This window comes from Triticum dicoccoides, chromosome 7A (genome assembly GCF_002162155.2).
Source record: "Triticum dicoccoides isolate Atlit2015 ecotype Zavitan chromosome 7A, WEW_v2.0, whole genome shotgun sequence".
Lineage (NCBI taxonomy): Eukaryota > Viridiplantae > Streptophyta > Magnoliopsida > Poales > Poaceae > Triticum > Triticum dicoccoides.
This window is the reverse complement of record NC_041392.1, coordinates 528,538,898-528,550,826: the sequence shown is the minus strand read 5'-3', so window position 1 is coordinate 528,550,826 and position 11,929 is coordinate 528,538,898. Positions and strand designations below refer to the sequence as shown.

Here is an 11,929-nt window from a genome sequence, read left to right as displayed (position 1 = left end):
TCTTCATTGGTTGTACTTCGCAATGGTAGTGACCACATCATCCTTTGCTAGAGGCATTGTCTAGAAATTTGCTTGGACGTCCTCTTTGAGGTGAAACCAAAGATCATGCCTCCATGGATTGATCCATGATGGCAACACTTGTGTGTCATTTCTTTTTTGGAGGCGTCATTGTTAAAGCAATTTTTTCTGTCTGGATGCTATCATAGGGGGTTATTGATGTTGATGGTTCATGCTGCATGTTTGAATTGGCTTGATCGGACACTCATTGTTTTATCCGCGTTCTTTGTGTGTGTGCATTTGTGTAATTTTAATGCATGTAGAGCTGAATATGTGCTCGTAATGCTTATATTCTCTTGATGCGATATTACATTTGTGTAAAAGGCGCCCGGAAAGAAAGTCAACTCTGTTCGACTGCTTTTACCTCTTGTAGCAAACTGTTTTTTAGATGGGTTACAAATCTCTGTTCTAGTTATTGAATCGGCAAAGATCTTAAAGCCAACAATAAAAAGAAAAAGGACGTGCACATATATGAAAGTAAGATACACACATATCGATTATCGCCTCGCCAATAATCACTACACATACATACCAACCAGGCAACAAGTAAAAGCACATGCCTATTTATTCGCTCGTATATCCGTCGTCCTCTGTAAATAGATCGATACACGCTATGCTAGACTAGCTAGGAATGCATCGTTTTTCAGACAGTAACCACACCATACACTCGTAGCTCCAATTATTGGTCCTCTCTTGGGCGTGTCGATCGGTCCGAACATGTATACCGCACGGTTCTTAATTTAGTACGAGTTCATTTATTAAGCCCGGCCGGTGCTCTTGGTGATCTCGCGCAGCGGCTTGCTGGTGTGGCGGACGAGACCGTAAGCCCAAGCTCCGGCCGCCCCGCCGGCGAACGGCCCGAGGACGTACACCCAGAGCGACTTGAACTTGCCCGACACCAGCGCTGGCCCGATGCTCCTCGCCGGGTTCATCGATGCTCCCGTCACCGGCCTGTCATCGTCGACCAAACGCACGCACGTACGTAGGTAAATATGCATGCGTAAACATCAATGAAGCGGCAGATCAATGATCATGCCGCAAAGTTAAGCAACAGTGCAGCAAGGCGTACGTACCCAGAGAATAGCGCGTTAAGCATGATGGTTGCGCCCACAGCCAGCCCAGCCATCTGCCCCGACTGCACAAAAACGAGAAATGGATGGTAAGTACGTAGGGCGCAGGTATGCATGCACGTGCATGTCTCTCGTCGGTGCATGCATGCATGCATGGCGGCCTAGCTAGCTTACCGCTCGGTCGTCTGTAGCCACGGCCATGATGACGAAGACGAGGTAGAAAGTGGTGATGAACTCCACCACGAGCGACTGGAGGTTGGAGCCCGTGGGCAGCGTCACCGGCGCGAACTCGTGCTTCTCGCCGAACAGCAGCCGCAGCAGAAAGCTCGCGATCAGCGCGGCCACCATCTGCACCACCATGTAAGCCGGCACCTGCGCGCACATATGCACATATGTCATCTGCAGGTCGTTCACTCTCCTCAGGGGGCGAATCTGGTGGTGGCGCTTACCCGCTTCCAGGGGAACCGGTGGGCGATGGCGAAGCCGACCGTGACGGCGGGGTTCATGTGGGCGCCGGAGATGTGGCCGACGGTGTAGACCATGACCATGACGGCCATCCCCCACACCACGGTGATGCCCGGGAACGTGACCGCGCCCTGCTTCTCCTCGTTCACCACGATGGCGCCCATGCCGGCGAACAGCAAGAAGAATGTGGAGAATAACTCGGCGAGGAGCTACATGCACAAGCCAGCGTAGTCAAACAGTGGTTGGATCTTGGATGAAAACAGAATATACACAATCATATACGTACATCCATCGAGAGAGGTATAGGAATCAACCGAGATAGATATAGTAGGCTCACCATCTGAAGAAAAGAAACAGAGACGGGGAAGCCACAGACCATGTCTTGGTCAGGGTGGTAATCAGCAGACACATCCTTCTCCTTCCTCCCATCCTCCACGGAGAAATCGTTCACCGACACCGATCCATTCGTGTAAGCGGAGTCGTCGTCCCGCCTGGCCATTTCTGCCTCGATCTACTGATACACACTCCAAGTGACAAAACTAGCTAGGGTGACTAGAATGTGGAAGCACTGAGATGACAGGTGAGGGTAGTGAGAACTGAGCAAGTCGACTGAACTATATATACACCAGCAAGGACAGCTTGTCATGTGGTATACTCCACCATGTTCTATAACCATCGACTTCTTTTGCTAGCTCCACCGTGTTCTGTCTCTTCTCCTTCAACCCTCGGATTTGTCGAGACCGGTAATACTAAAGAAGAGTTCCGTTGCCACTATAGGTATTAAAGAAGAGTAGGGGAATTATGGAAGATTCACCCCAGACATCGAGGGCGGAAGGTGATAGATAATTTGCTACTGCATTGGACAGATTAATGGCAAGCGAGAACTCCAAGGACCTATCGGACAAGACAAAACTATGCACTTAGCAGGTGTACGCGATAGTTGGTGGGGACGCGCGTAGTGCCTCAGCATTACCACTTGCGCCAAACATTTCAAATTACAAGCATGACGTACACGCCAACGCACGTCTACTTGGATCGAGTGTGCTTCTAAATTACAGGGTAGAACTGCAGAATGCCAGGCGAAAATTTGTATGCACTTGTGCGTAAACTCGTGAGTACCAACATTTAAGGACGATGCTGCAACAGGGCGATCGACGTCCATATGACCATGGTGAGGAGATAGAAGGGCCAAATGGTGAGAAAATTATGCTAGGGTTGGTACCGACCATAAGGACCTCACATCATCAAATTGAATTAACATCACTGACATCAACTTTGATCTTACACAAAATCATGAAAATTTCTGATTACTCAGCCCGGGAGCTCTACATCAATGCCATCCCCTAGAAAGCTGATCTTGGACGGCACAAACAATCGCCTTGTGTTTGTCGGGAAATAAACTCTTCTTTGGCAAGATGAATGGCATGACCAGCCTATGTGGCAGAAAGAGCAGTGCTATATGGACAATAATTCATGCACGATATGTGGACGATACTTGTGATCTGACCCTACAACATTTGGGCAAAGGAAGACCAGATCGTTTGACTTCTATCGTGCAAAAAAACATCGTGTGCGTAGTAGTTTCGTGGCAGAAGTTCCCCCAACTGCGAGAGAGGATTTTCTACCATGCACGGGATCTCCCATGCATGCATCCATCACATTTTTTATTGCTGTGTGGGACCACTTCTATAGTGTTTTCTCTCATCTTAACATACATTCACATGCTATTATGTACTATTAAGTTTCATTCAAATAAATAGATACCTAATGCATGTTGAAATAAAAGTTTGATTTATATTCTGTTTGCAAAATTGTGTTTTTCCTGACAAGGTCTTTAAAACAAGACCAATATTGAATATATTTTCAGAAATTATTATTTTTGACAACTAAATCACCATGCTTCAAACTTGTTCCATACAAATCTATTAATTTCATGTGAAAAAATTAACAATGTTTTATTGCGCGCAAAAAATAATCTTATTGTTCTATGGCTCCCCATGTCCCGTTGCATTTCATAATGTCACATTGTGTGCCAATGTGTATCAAACTGATTCTTAGTAATGTATAAAAGTTTGTAAATATTAATATATTTTATTGCAACAAAACTTTGAACTTTTATAGTGTTTAACAAACATAGCATAGTTATGTGTATTTTTATAGTGTTCCACCATGTTTCAGATTATTTTTTCTGAAATATATTCAAAAGTGGTCTCTTTTCAAAGATCTCGTCGTAAAAAAAAACAAATATGAAAACGGATCATAAAATGTACTTTGGTTTCAAAAGATAAAATAGATTTAAACCTGAAACTAAAATGAAAAAGCATGGGATGGTGGAGCATAGGTGGTACAGTATGTTTGCATGTGGTGAGAGAAAGATCTAACTAACTGAGCACCATAAATGCATGACATCGGATCTCCAAGCAAAATCAACTGCGCATGCATGCACGGTACCTCCCGTGCATCGGAGATTAACTTTTCTCCCCAAACTGCACTCTTTTGCAATCAATGAACACCAAACTTTATCAAGTTGGATTGAAGCTCGGGATCCCTCTCAGTTCTTCCACACCCCTTTAATAGCTCAAGCTCACATTCAGTATATTGAGGTAAAACTTTTGACTGAGCAGAAACAACAGATTGATATCAATGGCCAATGGAAATGCAAAAGACATAAATCCAAATACCCTTCCATCACCATGTACCACAATCTTTGCCCGCAAGAAGAGGTGCACACTCTATTCAATTGGATATGGAAATGCTGTAGCAGGCTCAGACATAAGATTTTCTTATGGCTTTGCATGATAGAGTAAACTCAAGGAATCTGTTAAAAAGAAAATCCTTTCACCTGGATTGTTATGAGTGTGTTTTCTACAATGAACACACAGAAAAGACCTCTAGACATCTTTTTTGTGTCTGCTACTTCTCGCAAGACTGCTGCAAAAGTATTATTCCATTGAAAAAGCTGGGTATCTCTGTTTTTTATGACATTCTTCTAGCTAAATAGTTGCTCCCTCCCAAGATTGTTATGAAATTGTCATACAAGGATGCCGGAACATCTCACTACTAGGGAAAACCTTATAGGTAGACCAATAACAGTGGCGAGGAGTAAGTGCCCCCCACTACTATTAAGTTGTTGTAGCGCAGGTCAGAACCCAACGCTACATGTACGGTGTAGTAGTAGCGCGGGCTGATGTAACCCGTGGTGCTATTAAGAGGCCCCCACGGTACCCACCGGGTCGAGCCATAGTAGCAGCGTGGGGTACATTACCCGCGCTACAACTAACATGTTAGTTGTAGCATGGGGTTTGCACCCATCGTTGCCACTATTGATACGCAAGGCCAGCCGGTGGCCCCCTCTTAACAGCAGCACGTGGCTGCGGACAAGCGCTACAGGTATTGGACTTAACTATAGCGGGCCATGTGCCCCACGCTACTACTAAGCACCCTATCCCCTACCCAAACGTATGTTTCCTCATCACTCTCACTCTCTCGCGCTCCCCTCTCCTCCCCAACATCGTTGTCGCCTGCCGCCGTCGTCGCCAGCCGGCGCCCCCGCTCCTCCTCCACCGAGCTAGCTCCTCCCTCCCTCCCCTCCTCCCTCTGTTCTCCCTCACATCTACTAACAAGTGTCAAGTTCATGAACAATTTGTAAAAAAATTCATTTCAACATAATCATGTAGTAAATGGCATTTGATTAAGAAAACTATGATAATGTCGATGAAATTAAGTTTAGATAGGTGATAGCTATTGCCCGTGATTTGCCGGAACAATCTAACTTAGCTTAGATGATTACCTGCTTCAAATTTGCTAAACAATTATAATTGGTAGAATGGTAGATAGGTCATAGCTAGTAATCATGTCCACTGAATTTTTTGGTAGAATTTTCTTGTTTAGCTCATCCAGAGCAACCAATTGGTAGAATGGTAGTAAGCAGTAGTGTTAAAATACTCCTAGAGTTTGAACTAAATGACCAGTTAAAACAGCCATTTTAAAATACTCCTAGTGTTAAAATGGTCAGTACGCAGTAGTGTTAAAATACTCCCAGAGTTTGACCTAAATGATCAGTTAAAATGGTCATTTTAAAATACTCCTAGAGTTGTGGGTGCTCATTTTGTAGAATGAACAGATGTTCATGTTTTGTTTTTGTAAATTTTTACTTAAGTGATTACATTGTAGATGCTGCTCTTGTACTGTGCAGAAATAGTACATATGAATGAGCATTATAAATGCCGTGCAGAGATACCTACTTGTGCATTTTTGCTGTGTTAGTACATTACATAGTGTTGGTGCCACATATCTTTGCACGAAAACTCCGAGTGGCCTATGTTTTGCCGGAATGTTGATTTGTTTTTATTCCGGCAAATTTTAGGTGCTCGATATGACCTATTTTTAGCAAAGGTCATGCCGAAGTTTTTCGCGAATTTTGGCATGATTTGTGCTAGAAAGTAGGACATATCGAGTGCCCGTGATTTGCCAGAACGAATTAAACGATATTCCGGCAAAACATAGGCCATTTTTTATGTCATTACTTGATATATGTAACGGGTTGACTTTCAGTCTGTTGGGGCTCCTTGTGTGACTTTCAGTCTGTTCTTGAAGGAAGGATCCTGACTGTTGTCTTGGGGATTGTTTCCTCCTCTTCTTCTCGTGATATACCTTGGTAATGCATGAGAGAAGGGGGGAAGCGACCATCACCGACCGCGAAATATCAGTGAGGGAGTGTCCACCATATACGGTTGAAATATCAGAGAGAAAGAATCCCGACTGTTGTCGTGGGGGTTGCTTCCTCCTCTTCTCCTCGTGATAGACCTTGGTAATGCACGAGGGAAGGGGGATCCAACCATCACCGATGGTCTATATATCAGAGAGGAAGAATCCCGACTATTGTCATGGGGTCGCTTCTCCTTCTTTTTCGTGTGCTAGACATTTTTGTGTAATGCACTTGGGAAAGAAGGGAAGGGTGACCTTCACCGACAGTCAAAATTTCAGAGAGGGAGTGCCCACCATATACACCACGAGGGTGAGAGTTTTTCAAGGAAGACTCAATAGATCGAAAGTTAACCCGTGCCGAATAGTGATCTATGTGTTGAGTTCCTGGTATTTGCCGTCAATTTTTAATCTTTGAATTGTGAACACAGGAAATGTCTATCGACAATAGGATCCCCTAATGCAATTACTACGCCAACGACGGGGGTATGTGCGACATGCCTCACCTGGAAAACGATAGGTGCTTCACCCTCACGCTGAAGGAGACCTTCGGACATTTTACGGTATGTAACAACGACAAGTGCTCTTTTGTAATTAAGCATGACTTGTGCTTTTTTGCTTTAACGTGCAATTTCTGTTTTTTACAATTCGATTAGTGCATCCCCTGCTATGCAAGACCTTATGCCCTAGAGAAGCTCAATTTCGAAGATAGGGAGAGTTTGGAGACGAAGAAAGCTCACCTTAAGACGAAACATGATTTCATTTTTTAGGTTAAGATCTACAATGCAGTAAATCACACACATTTTGGATATTCAAATTGGAGAGGACTATGCAACGCCTATGGGTTTCAGGAAGATATGAAAATAACCTTCAATATTGGTCCTAAAGATAATATCGACATTTGGGTGGATGTGGACATGATTCCAATTCTACCTCCATGTGAGTTTGTCACACAAATTTGTTAAGTAATTTATATTATTTATTTAAAAATAGTTGGTATTCATCCCTACTAAACCTGTTTATTTATAATTGATATATTATTCTTTTCTTCAATAAATACACGAGAAGGTGATACATCTCCAACGTATCTATAATTCTTTATTGTTCCATGCTATTATATTATCAATCTTGGATATTTAATATAAGTTTTTGTGCTATTTTATATCATTTTCTAGGACTAACCTATTAACCTAGTGCCGAGTGCTAGTTGTTGTTTTCTGCTTGTTTTTTGGTTTTCCAGGAAATCAGTACCAAACGGTACAAAACTTTTTGACAGTTTTTTCTGGACAAAAGAGACCGTAGAAGCTTCGGGAGGAGAGAAGACGATAAGGGACGAGACGGCAAGATAAACATGGCGCGCCCAGGGGGGTAGGCGCGCCCTGTTACCTTATGGGCCACACGTGGCTCCGTTTGACCTAATCCCATCTCTATAAATTCTCTAAAATTAGGAAACCAACAAAGAGTGTAGCGACCCGACCTCAAACGGTCAAGTCTCTGTGCTTCAGTGTCATCCCTGGATCGGTAATGCTGACACACACAGTACTCGAGGATTTATAACAGAGTAGCAATCACACACTTATTACATCGAATGTCTCAACAGAGAACTTATTACAATAAATATGGCTTAAGGCCATCTAATACGATAACGGCGGAAGGCTTGGAAGATAAAGTGAGTCCATCAACTCCAACGACATAGCTGAGCTACACGGCAACGAGCTAACGAACCTTACTCCTCATATGAAAAGTCTGCAACATAATACGTTGCAGCCCAAAAACGGGTCAGCACATGGAATATGCTGGAAAAGTAACACAGTAGAGCAAGAACAGAATAATGCTATAACTACATGCATATTTGGCTGGTGGAAAGCTCTATGGTTATAGTGTTTTTGCGAAAAGCCAATTTTTCCCTACAACAAAGGAATAGATTTTATTTAACTATCATGGTAGTTGAAACATCATTGAGAAGGTTCCTCCAACTCAATCCCAATTAAAAGTAATTATCAACCCAACAACATTAATTTAGAGTGATGAGATACATATGATAATCCAAGTACTAGATACTCAAGATTTGTCCATAACCGGGGACACGGCTAACCATGATTAGTTTATACACTCTGCAGATGTTTGCACACTTTTCCTCACAAGACCCGATCTCCTCCATTGGATTTCTCGCACTACATGATGTTTGAGAAACGGATGACTGAGACACAGTCTTTCAGAAGTATTAACTCCTTACTCCAGGAAGACCATACCAACCTACATCCCTCTACCTGCTGATCCACCTCTTCAGGAGCTTCACGCAACTTACTCAACTATGCTAGAGACCATAATAGCTTGTGGCTGCACACGGAAGTTTCTAGCATGAAATATCCCAGTTCCCTTTGAGCCTGGGTGGCGGACCATAGGATTATCACATGGGTACTCCGGGATATCCTAGGACAGCACTGGATTCCCCAGGTGCCCAACAAACAATCCACCCAGATGTGTATTTAAGTTGCCACCTTAAGTTGAACCATTAATTAATAATCTCACATCTGTCATGGATTCACTCACCCAAACCACGTCTACGAGCATAGCATAGCAATATAAGCAATACGTAGAAGTAACTCCCAAGGGTTTGATAATAACAGGGCAATAGGTTCTATCTCATCAACTACTTCCCAACCCACATGTTAATCACATCCTAATCATGCAATGTTTGAGGATTGGAGCTAATGCATAAAAACTGGGTGATAAAGAGGTATGATCAAAGTGTTACTTGCCTTGCTGATGATCCGCAAAATCTAAAGACTCGTAGTAGCACGCTTCACACTCCTGGTGTTCTATCGCAAACAAACAATAGCATAGATAAGCAATCAAGCAAAGAAGCACGAGTAAAACTCAAATAAGAAGATCTAACCAGAAAGTCCAACTTAAGAACTCCGGTTTGCAAAAAGAATCAAATCAAATAGAGCAACAAACTCAAACTGCAAAAGAAACAAGATCCGTTTACTAATCTGGACCTAAGTCAAATTTTACAGTATCAAAATCTTGTTCAAGTTGGTTAAACAGAAGGAGGGTTTCGATACGAAGATCTAGGCGCTTGAATCGCCTGATTCCGATAAATGAGTGAAAAGATAAACTAAAATGAAAATCGGATCAGAAATCGCGATCGAAAATAATCGCGGATAATCCGAGAAAAAGAAAACTGACGAACAGGCTAACGAACGAATGTTCGCTGTCTGCAACTATCGGGTGAACACCGTTCGTTAAAACGAACGTACGGACAAACGTCCGCTAATTAAACTAAACCGGAAAAAAAATAAACCGATCTATTTAAAAAAAACGAACCTAGGGTTTTTTTCTAAAAAAATCGGATCGGTCTTTTCTAAAAAAACCGGTGGCGGCGACGGCGGCTTTACCTCCGGCAAGATCTGGCGAGGCGAGGCTTCGGCTTCGGCGAGGTGGGGTTGCGGCGGTGGGTGGCCCGGGGCGGCGACAGGCGGCAACGACGAGTGGCGGCGCGCGGCAAAGTGCGGCGGCGCGGCGCGGCTAGGCGGCGAAGTGCGGCGCTGCGGGGCGGGGCGGGGTAGGCGGCGGGGTTGGTGGTGGTGGGGGCTCCGGGGCGGGGTATAAAAGGAGGGGGGTGCTTGCTTGGGGAGGGGGCAAGGGGGGCGCGACAGAGTCCTGGTCGGACTCGGCGTCGCGGGCGGCGGCAGCCTCCCGGTCTCCTGGAAGGAGACGGCGGTGCGGGGCTAGGAGGCCGGCTCGGCTGGGCTTCGGCCCAGTCGGGCGCTGAGACTTAAAAAATAATAATTTCGCCAGAACTTAAATAAATCCTAGAAAATAAAATAAATATCTAAAATGCCAAAACAAATTTTCACCGTCTAAATAAAATATTTAGAACAAGATGAACATTTTCTTGGCCCTAAAATGCAACTTTGAAAAACGTGCAATATTTCTAATTCAAATAAAATAGCAATAAACTCCGAATAAAAATCAAATATTTGATTTTAATATTTTTCCTCCAATATTTCATTTACTTTGGAGAAGTCATATTATCTCCTCTCATATATTTTAATACGAAATATTTTCGAAGAGAAAAAATAATTAAAACCAAAAATCCTCGTTTCAATATTTGATAAAACTCAAATATGAAAACTGAGAAATCCCCAACTCTCTCTGAGGGTCCTTGAGTTGCTTAGGATTTCAAGGATCGCGAAATGAAATGCAGTAAAATATGATGTGCATGAATGATCTATGTATAACATTCCAAATTGAAAATTTGGGATGTTACAAAGAGCCATCCCAAACACTTTTTTTGCCACCACAAGTTTATGTTATTCCACGATCCCATCTTGAGGCCTTTTCCGGTACTCTGCCATAGGGGGAATATTAATCGATCATGGAGGGCTTCTATATTATCATTGCTGCGTTCCGATGATGCGTGAGTAGTTCACCACAGACCTACGGGTCCATAGCTAGTAGCTAGATGGCTTATTCCCTCTCTTTGATCTTCAATACAATGTTCTCCTCGACTACAGGAATCAGCTGTTTTGCCATCCGCCATGGCAGACGGCAAAGGACTAGTCAGCGGACGACAAACGTGTCCGGCGCTGTAAACTCTGGCAAAGAGCTTCTTTGTCATCTGCTTTCCCTTAGCGGACGGCAAAGACATTTTACCGTTGGTGGAAGATGGCAAAGATTGTGGACGGCAAGAAAACGGCCATTAGCCACGTTGGGTGGCTAATGGGAGGCTTTGTCGTCTGCCTTGTGATGTCAGTAGGTCTTTGTCGTTTGCCACGAACGGAAAATTGACCAAATGGGTCAGCTCCCAGGTTGCACAGGTTGCTGCCATGTGTCCTCTTTGTCGTCTGTGGCAGACGACAAAGATCCCTTTGCCGTCAGTGGCATATGGCAAAGAGCCTGTATTGTTACTGTTTTTCTGCTTTCTGTTATATCCATGTATTTTCAAAAGACATAAATGATATATATAGTTTCAACCTCAAACATAGCCCATGTATCCAACATCAAGCAGTCCATCAATGCAACATAACACACAGGGTATTAAAAGGTCCAATACATACATAGTTTCACGGAGTTCATCAACATACATACATAGTTTCACGGAGTTATTCAACATATATTGTTCATCAACACAAAATCAAAACAGAAACTAAAACTAGCATTCCATCAATGCCAGCTTCCATGAAGTGAATCAAATCTGCAAAAATGGGTGTAAGCAAGTTAGAAGAAGAAGATGATGAAGAAGACTAGAAGAAGAAGAGGAGGAAGAAGAAGAAGAAGAAGAAGACTAGAACAAGAAGAAGAAGAAGAAGACTGGAAGAAGAAGAAGAGGGTTTTTACCATTTTCCTTCTCATTCTTCTTCTTTTATTCTTTCTTCTATTCTTTCTTTTTCTCCTGTTCCTTGTTTTTCTTCTTATTCCTTATTTGTGTCATTTTAGAGCTTATATAGGTAATTATGAAAATTTTAAGCTAGCTAAGCTTATTATGTTAATTTATAGGAAAACAAGGTAAGTGTAGGTCATTTTGTGCTAGCCTAAGTAATTATGCCATTTTTGAGCTAACCTAGGTAAAATGGATCATTTTGGAGCTAACTTGGGTAAAATGGATCATTTTTTAGCTAACCTAG

At 43.1% G+C, this 11,929-nt stretch overlaps 1 protein-coding gene across 1 annotated transcript; it reads right to left on the bottom strand.

Annotated features, from left to right (window-relative positions):
• Nucleotides 1-815: 815 nt before the first annotated feature.
• Nucleotides 816-2,091, bottom strand: LOC119328472 (aquaporin NIP1-4-like). Its single transcript, XM_037601453.1, has 5 exons — nucleotides 1,930-2,091; nucleotides 1,577-1,801; nucleotides 1,302-1,499; nucleotides 1,131-1,192; nucleotides 816-1,008 (listed from the first exon to the last, which is right to left on the bottom strand). Exons 1-5 carry the CDS (start codon nucleotides 2,089-2,091, stop codon nucleotides 816-818), a joined length of 840 nt encoding a protein of 279 aa, XP_037457350.1.
• Between the last annotated feature and the right edge of the window lie 9,838 nt (nucleotides 2,092-11,929).